The sequence below is a fragment of the Notamacropus eugenii genome, chromosome 5 (genome assembly GCF_028372415.1).
Source record: "Notamacropus eugenii isolate mMacEug1 chromosome 5, mMacEug1.pri_v2, whole genome shotgun sequence".
In the NCBI taxonomy this organism is placed as follows: domain Eukaryota; kingdom Metazoa; phylum Chordata; class Mammalia; order Diprotodontia; family Macropodidae; genus Notamacropus; species Notamacropus eugenii.
The window spans coordinates 309,166,004-309,178,736 of NC_092876.1; the positions used below are offsets into that span (position 1 = coordinate 309,166,004).

General features: G+C 36.5%; 1 protein-coding gene across 5 annotated transcripts in view; it reads left to right on the forward strand.

The window, feature by feature from the left end:
* CFAP221 (cilia and flagella associated protein 221) overlaps positions 1-12,733 on the forward strand; it is a 104,652-nt gene that overhangs the window by 8,396 nt on the left and 83,523 nt on the right. For 4 of the 5 annotated variants that reach the window (XM_072613339.1, XM_072613338.1, XM_072613341.1 and 1 more), the window contains exons 3-6: positions 2,358-2,458; positions 9,213-9,299; positions 9,465-9,560; positions 11,958-12,058. In XM_072613339.1, coding sequence (XP_072469440.1) covers positions 2,358-2,458; positions 9,213-9,299; positions 9,465-9,560; positions 11,958-12,058 — 385 coding nt within the window. Of the gene's footprint in view, positions 1-2,357; positions 2,459-9,212; positions 9,300-9,464; positions 9,561-11,957; positions 12,059-12,733 lie in introns of those variants that run through there. The other variant, XM_072613342.1, reaches the window with a different exon arrangement.

Sequence of the window (12,733 nt, forward strand, 5' to 3'; positions counted from 1 at the left end):
TAGGAGTCATTCAAGCTAGAACAAGTCTGTTGCTTTGGGGAAAAACAGGCCTAAATGAAATGAGATTTTCATGAATCTAGAATATCTTTTTGGTGCTAATACCATATATCTTTAAAAACACTGTTTTGACTGCTATCATCTACTCCTCAACTGATGACATCACAGAGTAGGGTTTAATGAACCCATAGGTTTTTAAAACTGTGTTACAAAGCTGAAATAGCATATTCTAACAACTGAGAAAACTAAAATTTTAACTGTTTGGAGCTCATAATCCTCGAACTTCTAGTATATGATATATGGCATGTGGCAATGCTATTCTAACCAAAGTCAAATCATTAAAGTGAAATACATTCAATTTCCGGGAAAGTCGTGGAGTAGAGTGGAAGGTTCCCTAGTCTTGGATTCAGAAGTTGAGTTCCATGAATTGGATATGTCCCTTCACTTTTCTGTGCCTCAGTTTCCTCATCTGTAAAACTGGTATAGTCATAATTATACTGCCTACCTCATTTTGAGGAAATATTTTGGTGAGCTTTAAAGTGTTGTATAAATGTGGATTACTTTTATTTTTTGTTTACAGTAATAAAAATTAGATGTTTAGTCCTTTGAATAGGGTGCTTATTAAATATTAAGGAATCATGAAATACTTGTCCTTTTAGAGATTGGAATTTTATCATAAAAATTTGTATGAAAATTTATAAAAACAAAATAATTCTTTTAAGTTCGGACAAAATCTAGAGTGCTATGTTTAACATGACTCATTTTCTTTCAAAATTATTTATTTTCTCCAATAATAAAATCATCAAAACAGCAATACAGTTAAACAAAATGTCATTTTAAAAGTATGATACTGTAGAATCAAGTAGCTCTTGATTTGGGGTTGTGACCTAAAAACAGATCTCACCTCTGCCAACTTGCTAGTATGTGACCTTGAGTCATTTGTTTCACCTGTCTGGCTTTTAGTTTTCCTCACCTGTAATATAAGTAATTGTCCTCAGTGACCTCATGCCAAACATTACCTCTCTGATCTTGTATAATACACAAAAAGTCATCCTTTTATTTATACATTGATGAAAGAAATGAAGACCATGAACCTTCACTTTAACATGACAACACAAATTTTATCCCCTGAATATATTGTTTCACTTCTGTTGATTTTTATCTTTCTTTATGTAACTGAAATCAGTTTATATGTTATTTCTGTGATTCTGCTTTTTCTTCTCTTAGCATTAGTTTCATATAAATCTTTTCACATTTCTTTGTATTCCTCATAATCTTTACTGTATAATAATTTCCTTAACATTCATATACCACAATTCGATGATGGATTTTTCTCTTTTAAAAAACTTTCTTTTTATTATGAATTTGTTATTATTAATCATCACAAACATGAACATTTTAATATACAAAGAACCAAAAAAAAGGGATTGTATATGAAACTGTGAGTTTCTGTTATACACAGCTTGCTTTAAAATATGTATATTAAATTTAACAAAGGAATAACAAAATTGTTCTGTGTCTTTTTCTTCTTTCCTTTTGTGTATTTTTAATGTTTGGTTGATATTTTTCTTTCTTGTTGGCATTTCTCACACTACCCATTAACTTGCTTTCTCTTCCTCATAATTAATAAGTATAGTCAAACAAAATACAGATGATGGATTTTCCAGAAGAGATTTAACAAAAATGAAAAGGGGATACAGTTTATTTAAAGGCAGAAGTAGCTATGTGGCACAGTGCTGGACTCAGGAAGACCTCAGTTCAAATCCTGTCTCAGACACTTACCAACTGAGTGACCAGAGGAAAATCACTTAGCCTCTGTAAGCTTCAGTTTTCTCATCTATAAAATGGGGATAATATAATACCTACCTCACAAAGTTGTTGTGAGGACCAAAGAAGTTAATGTAAAGTGCTTTGTAAGTCTTAAAGTACTATATGATTGCTACCTACCATTATTGTCGTCAATAATAAAAATAATGCATATGATTAATCTGGCTGAAAGATTTGACTTGAAGTGCCTCAAAGAACAGTAAAATTTTAACTGGCATGTAAAATACCCTAAATTTGAAGCACAGAAAAGCTAGGTAGCATTGAAAACATTGTGTAGTATTTGTCACATTCTTTGGGTTTTTTTTAAAGGTAAACACTTTAAAATGGAAATTCATGGTTTTACATTGAATCCTCTCTATGTTCTACTGTATACATGAAACTGTTCTTTTTCTCCTCATGTGCATTTAAGTTTAAAATGAATAAAACTTTCTAAAAAATACCCTAAATTTAAAGGAATTCTTTTTAACATAATTGATCTTAATTTAGTGTTTCTATTATTTTTCATGGTGTCTTTATCGACATTGTATGGACAGAGATTTTTACAAAGCTTGAACAAAATAAAGTTGTAAAGGCAGAACCTGGAATAATGCATTTTGGAAGCTATAAAATAGGAGAACATCACGAACAGATTCTGGTAAGTATTTTTAAAATAGAATGAATAAACTAAGAATAATATGAATTTATATCACACTTTCAGCTAAAGAATTGCCAAGTAAAACATAGGCAGCTTTGGCTCAGATCTGAGTGTCAGGACAAAGGTCTGCTTGTGTAGGACCAGAACGTGCTTGTGAGGTTGAAAAAATAGGAAAATTTCTCATAGTTCACTGTATGCTTGGGAAGGTCTGAGAAACAAGGAAATGTTCATCTTCACCCTCTAGGTTGGTAATTATTGACCCACAGTTTTGGATTATGTGATAAGCACAATTCCCAGATAGTTTGGTGTCTTCTTTATTTCTTTGGGTAAATGTTTATTTCTTTTCTACTTATGGCAAGCATTTTTGGAGAGTACAGAATTATAGGGCTGTGTTGTCAAAAAGTATTTATTCTAGTAGGAGAGATAAATGAAGTATACTTGTAATGATGATACAAGATAATATGTATTAAAATGCCATAAAAGAAATCCAAACAATGCTTTAGGAGTTCAAAGGAAAGATCACTCCTGGCTAGAGTGATCAGGAAAGACTATACAAAAGTAATATTTGAGCTGCCTGCACCTTAAAGAATGGGAAGGATTTTGTTAGAGATGGGGAATGGGAAGGACATTCTAGGTGAGAAGAATTGCATTAACAATGACAGAGAGAAGAGTCAGGTGACAACTCTTGAGTGCAATTAGTAACTTGTGATTCCACCTCCCAAGGCTGGTCAGATTACTTAATTCCAGAGGTCTATGGTGAAGCAGGACTAGTTGATGCATGTCAGTCCTTAACATTTTTTACTACTGAGTATGTTTCTCTGTATAAAGGAAAGGAGTGCCAGGGGAATTTCCTGGTTAACCTGGAGCCTCATTCAATCAACAAGAGAGTGATCAATCAACAATGTCAAGGGTTACAGTCAAGAAGGATGTGAGAATTGAGAAATAGTCATTAGATTTTGCAATTTAGAAGTCAGTGGTAACTTTGGAGAAAGTATTTATTAAGTACATACTGTTTTATGTGCTAAATGTCCTGCTGCGCATACCAAGACAAAAATTGAAACAATTAATGCTCTTAAGGAACTAAAATTCTATTGGGGAGGAAAATGTGGAACTATGTACATATATTTTTTAGATATGTATATATGCACACACATGTGTATGTATATATGTATGTACATATATGTGATATATATGTATATATGTACACATGAAATTAAATGAGATAATTTTGTGGCAAAGGCATTAGCAGCAATGAAGATCAGATAAAACTTCATATAGAAGATGGTAGAACATTTAGCACACAAAACACCTGAATTCTGAAAGAAACTAGAAATTCTTGGAAAGAAACTGGAAAAATAAGAGGTAGAGGTGAGTAAGGAATGCATTCTGGGCTTGGAGTACAACCTGTGTAATGTCTGGGAAATGGGAGGTAGAGTAGAGGACTTGAGAAACAGTAAGAAGACCAATTTAGCTGGACCATAGAGAGTATGAAAAATATATGACTGGTAGGGAAGGTTGGAGTTAGGTTATGAAAAACTTTAAATGTCAGATGAGTTTAAAGACAGTCTTAGAAGTGATGGGGAATCCTTGGAATCTATTGAATATGATAGTGGCATTATCAAACCTGTGGATTAAGAAAATCACTTTGGCAGGTGTATATAGCATGAATTGGAATCATGAGAGACTTGGAGCAGGTAGACCAATAAGGAGGCTATGGCAATAGTCCAAATGAAAGATGATGATGGTCTCAACTGGATGGAGAACATATGAGTACAGAGAAGGGGAGTTGAGATGATGTAAAGATGGAAATAAGATTTGGCAACTGAGCAGATTTGTAGGGGAATGGAGAGAGGATAAGGGTGAAGAGTTAAGGATGACATCTATGTATGTGTTTGTCCTTTGTTGTTGAAGAAGACCATGCCATCAGAGAAATGATGACATGACTTGCACTTGACTTTGTTTTGAGTGAGGGAGAGCTGTGCAGGTCACTAGCCTCACTTCTCCTCCAGAGCCATCTGAATCCAGTGAACAGATATTCATTAGGATGACTGGAGAGATGACTCAGGATGAGGCAGTTGGAATTAAGTGACTTGCCCAAGGTCACATAGCTAGTGAGTGTCAAGTGTCTGAGGTAAGATTTGAAGTCAGGTCCTCCTGACTCCTGCACTGGTGCTCTATCCACTGCACTACCTAGCTGTCCCTAGGATGACATCTAGATGCAACCAGAGTAAATGACTAGGAGCAGTCAGACAGATAGGAGGAAAGCCAGGAGACAGTAGTGTCACAAAAACTTAGAGAGAAGAGAGTCTCAAGGAGAAGGGAGTGATCAATCAACAGTGTCAAGGGTTACAGTCAAGAAGGATGTGAGAATTGAGAAATGGTCATTAGATTTGGTAATTTAGAGGCCAGTGGTAATTTTGGAGAAAGCAGTTTTGGTTGAACGATGAGGTCTAATGCCAAACTTCAGAGATAAGAAGAAAGTGAAAAGAAAGGAAGTGGAGGCATCCACTAAAGAAGGACTTCCCATGGAATTTAGACACAAAAAGCAAGAAAGATATGGGACAGTAGCTTGTGGGGATAGAGAACAACTAGAGATACCTGGGCACATTGTAGGCAATTAGAGAAACAACAAGTAGACAGGGAAGGGACTGAAGATAAATGACAGTGGGCATAATAGAGGGAACAATCTACTGGAGAAGACAGGATGGAATGGGATCATCCAGTTCATGTAGAGGGGTCAGCCTTAGCAAAAAGAATCACTTCTTCACATAAGACAGAAATGAAGAACATGGTAATGGAATATTTATGTGATGTGAGAAGAGAAGGAAGGGAGAAAAGGGGGGTTGTCAGTGAATGGCCTCAAATTTTTCAGTGAAATGAGGCAAGGTTCTCACCTGAGAGGATGAGTAGAGAGAGAGCTGTGGGAGATTCAAAGAGGGATACAAATACTTGGAAAAACCATTATAATGAATGGGATAATGAATTGCCTAGGGGATGAAAAAGGGTTGCCTCACTGTAATGAAAGTTCAGTTAAGATTATGTAGCATAAATTTTAATGGATCAGGTAAGTACAATTTGTGATTTTCTCTAGCTTTATCCATCAGTCTATGAAGAGGGGTTAAGGCAGCAGACAGTGGGAGAAATCTAAGGCTGAGTCTTGGTCTGTGAAAGAGCCGAACTGATTCACTAAAGGGTCAAGATGGGGAGATGAGCAGAGTGTAGGCAGTGCAGGGGTGATAGCCTGGGAAAGAACTGAGTGTTAGAGGGACTATATGTTGTGGTGAGGATGAAGAACAGGATTTGAGCTTCTGAGGAAATGAAAAGGTGGAATGACAAAATTGTGATCAGATAAGAGAATTTTAGAGTTCATGGAAATGGAAGTGGAACACTTCAGGGTGATGACAAGATCAAGGATATGACTATCCCTGTATGTAGCTGTGGTAGAATGGAGGTAATTAGAAATTAGTAAATTTAGGAGTAAATGGAGTGTTTGAGGAAGTATCTATGTCTGTTGAAGAACCCTAATATGAAGGCAGGTGTTGGGAAGGAGAGACTATGAAGGTACTGAGCTCATTGAGGAGAGAATGAGAATGTTCTAGAGGTCATTAGGTACCAAACATCAAATCATGATTGTATGGTAAATATATATTGAGGGAACCTTAAAGAACCACACAAGACCTGGAAGCTTTCACTAAAAATAAAAGTGAGTTTGAAATATGATATTCTAGAAGGCAAAAAATAAAGGTTGATTGCATCTTTTATTTTAAATTTTGAAATCTAGAAATCTTGGCTTTGACATTCCTAGGTATATTCCACTTGGGGTTTCTTTCAGGAAGTAATCAGTGGATTCTTTATAGTTTCACTTTGCCCTCTGTTTCTAAGAGATCTGGACAGTTTTCTTTGATAATTTCTCGAAATATGTTATTTAAACATTTTTTTGCCCTGGCTTTCAGGATGTCTGTTGATTCCTAAATCCTTTCTCCTCAATTTGTCTTTTAGGTAAGTTGTTTTTGACAGTATTTTATTTACATCTCCTTCCATTTTTTCTCAGTTCCTGATTGTATTTCTACAATACTCCAATTGTTTCTTTCTAGCTGCTTGCAATATTTTCTCCTTGACCTGGTAACTCTGGAATTTGGCTACAGTGTTCCTAGGAGTTTCTCTTTTCAGATCTCTTTCAGGAGGTAATCAGTGGATTCTTTCAATATTTATTTTGCCCTCTGGTTCTAGAATATAAGGGCAATTTTCCTTGATAATTTCATGAAAGATGATGTGTAGGCTCTTTTTTTGGTCATGGCTTTCAGGTAGTCCCATAATTGTAAAATTGTTTCTCCTAGATCTATTTTCTAGGTCAGTCATTTTTCTAATGAGATATTTCACATTATCTTCCATTTTTTCATTCTTTTGGTTTTGTTTCTTGATTTCTTGGTTTCTTATAAAGTCATTAGCTTTCATCTGTTCCATTCTAATTTTCAAAGAACTATTTTCTTCAATGAGCTTTTGAACCTCCTTTTCCATTTGACTAATTCTGCTTTTTAAAGCATTCTTCTCTACATTGGGTTTTTGAACATCTTTTGCCAATTGAGGTAGTCTATTTTTCAAGGTGTTATTTTCTTTAGCATTTTTTTGGGTCTCCTTTAGCAAGTTGTTGACCCACTTTTCATGCTTTCCTTGCATCTCTCTCATTTCTCTTCCCAATTTTTCCTCCACTCTCTTCCTTGATTTTCCAAATCCTTTTTGAGCTCTTCCATGGCCTGAGACCATTGCATATTTATTTTGGATGTTTGGGATACAGAAGCTTTGACTTTTATGTGTTTCCCTGATGGTGAGCATTGCTCTTCCTCATCTGAAAGGATGGGAGAAGATATCTGTTCACCAAGAAAGTAACCTTCTATAGTCTTATTTTTTTTCCCTTTTTTGGTATTTTCCCAATTCATTACTCGACTTTTGGGTCCTTTGTCAAGAGTAGGGGATACTCTGGGGATCTGTAAGATCACAGTTCCTCCAAGGTGGCACAGTGAAGCATGTGCACTGGTCTGGGAGGAATTAGAAACTTTTATGCCCAGAATTAGTGAATAAGAGTTTCCTCTTCACAACCACCTGGCCTCCAGTTCCAGCAAGCCAGCACTAGGGGCTGAGATTCAGATAAACTGCTCAGTTCCCCTAAGGGCTTTTGGTAGGGGCAGGGCTACCATTCAGTGTGAGATAAAGATCAGCTGCCCAATTCCTTCAGGAGAATTGGGGAAGGCAGGGCCATCACACAGGGCTGAGGTAAGGATCAGCTGCTCAGATCCCCCAGGGACTTTACGATCCAACAATGGATGCAGGCTTCTGTGGGAGCTGCTGCTGCTGGATGAGGCCTCTGCTGTTGCTGCCTGAGGCTGGAGCTATGGGAAGACCCTGCTCCTTTCTCAGCCAGCTGAAGAAACCCTGTCACTGACCCTGGCGCCTGTGGGTTGAGGGATCTGCAAACCACTGCTACTGGTGCTGGGGATTCTGCCCCTGAGGCCTGCTCGGGTCCTCTTCCTGGCACCATGCCACATGGCCAAGGCTGGGCTGGTCTCTGCTCAGACTCCAGTGTGACAAACCTTTCCCATCAGCCTTTCAGGTCACCTTGGGCTGGAAAGCTCCTCCACTCTGCTATTCTGTGGCTTCTGCTGCTCTAGAATTTGTTGAGAGTCTTTCTTTACAGGTATTTTATGGGCTGTGGGGGAAGAGCTAGTGTATGTGCGTCTTTCTACTCCACCATCTTGGCTCTGCCTGTCCTTCATCTTCTATACTCTAGGGGTGGAGAACCTGCGACCTTGAGGCCACATATGGCCTTCTAGTTCCTTGGGTGTGAACTTTTGACTGAATCCAAGTTTTACAGATCAAATCCTTTTATTAAGGGAATTTTTTCTATGAAGTTTGGATTTGGTCAGAGGGTCACATTTGAGGACCTAAAAGGGCCACATATGGCCTTGGGGCCACAGGTTCCCCACCCTGGGACATACTATATGCTAAGCACTATGTTAAGTACTGAGGATACAAATAGAAATAGCTAGTTCCTGCTCTCTCATTGAACTCACACTTTTTTTTTCACTCTCCCACTTCTCACCCTTATTTGGAAGGAGGAAAAGGAAGAGAAAGAAGAGGAGAAATAATGACAGCTCCTGAATAGTCAAGAAAAATAAATTCTAATACTGGCTATGTCTAAAAATGTATATCTCATTGTGCAGTTTCAGTCCTTCACCACTTTTTTCTCTTTGTCATCCACCTTTTAGATTAAGCCTTCTTAATTCTTCAGTTTGGTTTTTTTTTTTTCACATCTTAAGAAAAACCCAAAATCTTTCTCTTTCCCTTTTAGCAAAACTTCTAACTGGCCACCTTATTCTGGTATTTTTTTATCTCTCTACCCTTGATAGGAAAACAAGATCTAAGAACTGACCCATTTTTATGTGAATATGGCTTTTAATAACAATTTGTTGCTATTTTAAAAATAAAATGTTTCAAATGTTTTACTGTTACCTAATTTTGCCCTATTTGATGATTGACAAAGAATCAAGATGTCCTTCAGATATGAAAATGGTGCTCCCTAACGGAATGTCTTGTCCTGCCACTCTGACCTGGTTCCTCTATCAGTGACTGACTAGTGCTGTGTAACACCAGCTAGCAGGAAGGTCCTTTCCCTTCATTGTTTAGGCCACAGTGTTTAGCAAAATTAGTAAGAAGGTATTTTGTATTTATTTTAAATGCATCTTTTACTTTCTCACAGAATTTGATCAATATTTCTGGTGATGTCATAAATCTTCATATTTTACCTCCACAAACCAAATATTTTGAGATCAAGTACATTAAAAAAGTAAGTGTTATTGACAATGTATTTCCTTCTGTTTCCTCTTATGTCCATTTCAGTTTCTTTGTTGCATGTCACCCTTGTGTGGTTAAAAGTCTTTGCTTTATATTGCAAAGCAATGGGGTGTTATTCAGCAACTGTGGACTGATGAGAACTTATTTGATCTTACAGCATCGTCTTGTTCCTGGCTTGTCCCTTAAAGTAACAGTTGAATTTTCTCCAGATGAATGGCGTTATTATTATGATTGTATCCGCGTTCACTGTCAGGTAAGTTTCTAAAATTTCTTTAAGAGGTGAGGTTCTAGGTACAAATATAAGAAAACAGATAGTGGCTGTGGGGTTTTTGTTTTGTTTTGTTTTGTGTTTTTTTGGTACCAAAATATTTTTATTACCCTGTCAGCATTTTGGGGAGTTGTAGAGGTATTGAGGTGCTTAACCTTTGGGCTTGTAATAATTTCACAAAATTATTCAGTCTTTCTGCGCTTTAGTTCTTCCAGTTTGCTTATACCTAAAAGTCACTGTAATACTTCAGTTGTCACCCCTATCAAGGTGATTGTTTAACATAAGTAAACTTGCAGATTTTTGAATAGATAACCCTTTAGGAGAGAGACAAGGGAGGCAGAGTGGTTAGGGAGCTGCCCTGGAAACCAGTAAAGCTTCAATTCACATCTGAACTCTGGCACATACTGGTTGGGACTCTGGAAAAGTCACTTAACTAATGGGTCTTCTCTGGGTAACTCTAAGAGAAGATATAGTCCTGCCTCAGTAGGGGAAATTCCTTTTTGGAATCTATCAGTACCAATGAAATTACAAGGCCAGCCCCATCTCTAACTCTTTAGATAGCAAAACTTTTTTTTTAAATTTTTTTATTAACAATTTTGGGTATAAAGCTTTCTAAAATGTATTACACATACGTGTCTTTAAAACAATGTTTGCTATATTTTCCTTAGCTTTCCTTGATTAAGAGTTATTACTATGATTATCAGTTGTATTGTGTATGAGGGATGCTTTCAAGAACTATCTGGATTTGTATGAATATTTCCTCTTATTCTGTGATCCTGTCCTGATCAATGTTTCTGATGAGGTCTTAAATCTATTCTATATACTATCTTTTATACTATATACTATCCTTTTTATTAGGAGAAGGGGCAATTGGGGGGAAAGTGACTTGCCCAGGGTCACACAGCCAAGTCCCTAGGGCCAGATTTGAACTCAGGTCTTCTTGACTCCGAGGCTGGTATTCTGGGTCACCTAGCTGATCCTACACCAGCCTTTCAAAAATTCTTCCATTTGCATTAATAGGTATGCTATCTCATCCTCCTATCTCTAGACAGGACTATACTTCATGTACTTGCTTATCCTTTCTTAAAAATCTTGAGAGAAATGGATTTCTGGGATTGGTAGTATATTCTACAATTCCTTCTTTTAGTAACTTTGCTCCTACTGAAAAGGAACCCTTAACGTTAACTAGTCTCTAGTTTATAGAAACTGAGAAGAATGCCATAGTAATAAATTAGTTTAAGTTTTTAAAAAGAATAAAAGCCCTTGTAAATCAGAAAACTCCATTAAGAAAACATATTCTTAGCTCAAAAATAATATCTCTGAACCCAGGCTGGGGCATGTAGCAACAGTTTCCAGTGTGTAGCTCCTAAGGCCTTTGGGAGCAAGGGAGGGGAAAAGCACTAGGTCAAAACTATTTTCATAGCATTACAAAGACCATTTTCATTTTCAGTATGGTAAATATCAATAGATAAAGCTCACATTCAAGCTTTTTAAACTCTTCAATACTTTTTTAAGACAGTGACAGATTTCTGAGACCAGATAATTTTGAGAACATCTGGTATATAGAAATGTTGTAACATTGATTTGATTTTAAGAAATTCCCCCCTAATATTCTTTAATGGACTCAACATTATTATTAAATTCCCTGTGGACTAGTTTCCTCTTTTTAGAAATAAAACGAGGGGCAACCAGGTGACCCAGTGGGTAGAATACCAGCTGTGGAGTCAGGAGGACCTGAGTTCGAATGCCTTCTCAGATACTTAACACTTAGTAGCTGTGATCCTGGGCAAGTCATTTAACCCCAATTGCCTTGCAAAAATAAGATAAAATTAACGTAATAGTACTTGTGCCACCTACGTCTAAGGCTTGTTGTGAGAATAAAATGAGATGCTTATAAAATATTTTATGAACCTTAAATATCATATAAATGTAAGATGCCATTTTAAGTAAGCTTCCAATCCAAGAGACCTTTCTACTTAGATCACCAAGTGAATGTATAAGCTGAACCTCAAACCCCAGTCTCCTGACTCTCATACATCTAGCTGCTTGGAATTGTAGTTTTTGGGTTTTCCTTAATCAGCTACTGTTAAAGATTTTCTCTATTTTTTTTCTGAAATGAAAGCAGCTAATGTATATTTTTGTTTTTGTTGAGAATATTCCTGGTATTTGAGTAATGAAAATTGTTTTTCAAGAAATGTGCTAAAGAATTCTTGAATTTTTATCTAAGTTCTAAGGCTAAGAAATCTTAACATTTTCAACATTAAATATACAAACTTCTTCAGGAAATCTTTTGGGAACTGATATGAAAAATGTTACATATATAAATATTTTTAAAAATAGTCTTATTTTCAGGTGACTTGAATTTAGTTTTATTGTTTTAAGGGAGATGAAACTTTACTTATTCCCATCCATGCCTATCCGGTTCTAAACACTTTGGAATTTCCTTCATTTATAAATCTACCAGACATTCCACTTGGAGAAAGGTGAGTTACAAGATTAAAAACCTATGTATTATAGGTTATAGAAATTCATGGGTCACTTTCACATCTAGAAACATACATGTTTTATTTCTCTAACTTCAAGATTATATTCTCCATAAAATTAATTCTAACCTAAGATTCCATCTGTGCTGGAAAATTACTTAAAAATTGATGCTGCATGTTATTTAGTACATGATTTAAGAAGAAAAATATTCAGATCCAGTAAAATATAATGGAAATCCACACACACACACATTGTCGCATATCCTAGGACCATATCCCTATATGAGTATGGAGCCCATCCATGAGAAATTGCAGGACTTAGAACAAAGTGTATATGGTGCTTAATCCTTCTACTATCAGACTTTTTAATATAGGTAAAATCAGGTAAAAAATAAATGTTAAGCAACACACTGAAAGAGGAAGGAAGTCACAAAAGGGTGGCTATGGGATGGGTACGAACATGGCCAAGAAGAGTCACATCCCTTTTGTCTTAGAGGTGATGGTGGGTAGTTAATAGCCTGGTTAAGTAAGCTGATAAGCCTCGGACTTCCCCTCCCGCCCCAAACATCAGCTGCCAAAGCTGCCTTTTTTTCTCACTGATTGCATCTCTGAGGAATTGTCCTTTCACCACAACTTATGGATCCCTAAGTACAGCTCCTGAGATGTTTTCCATGA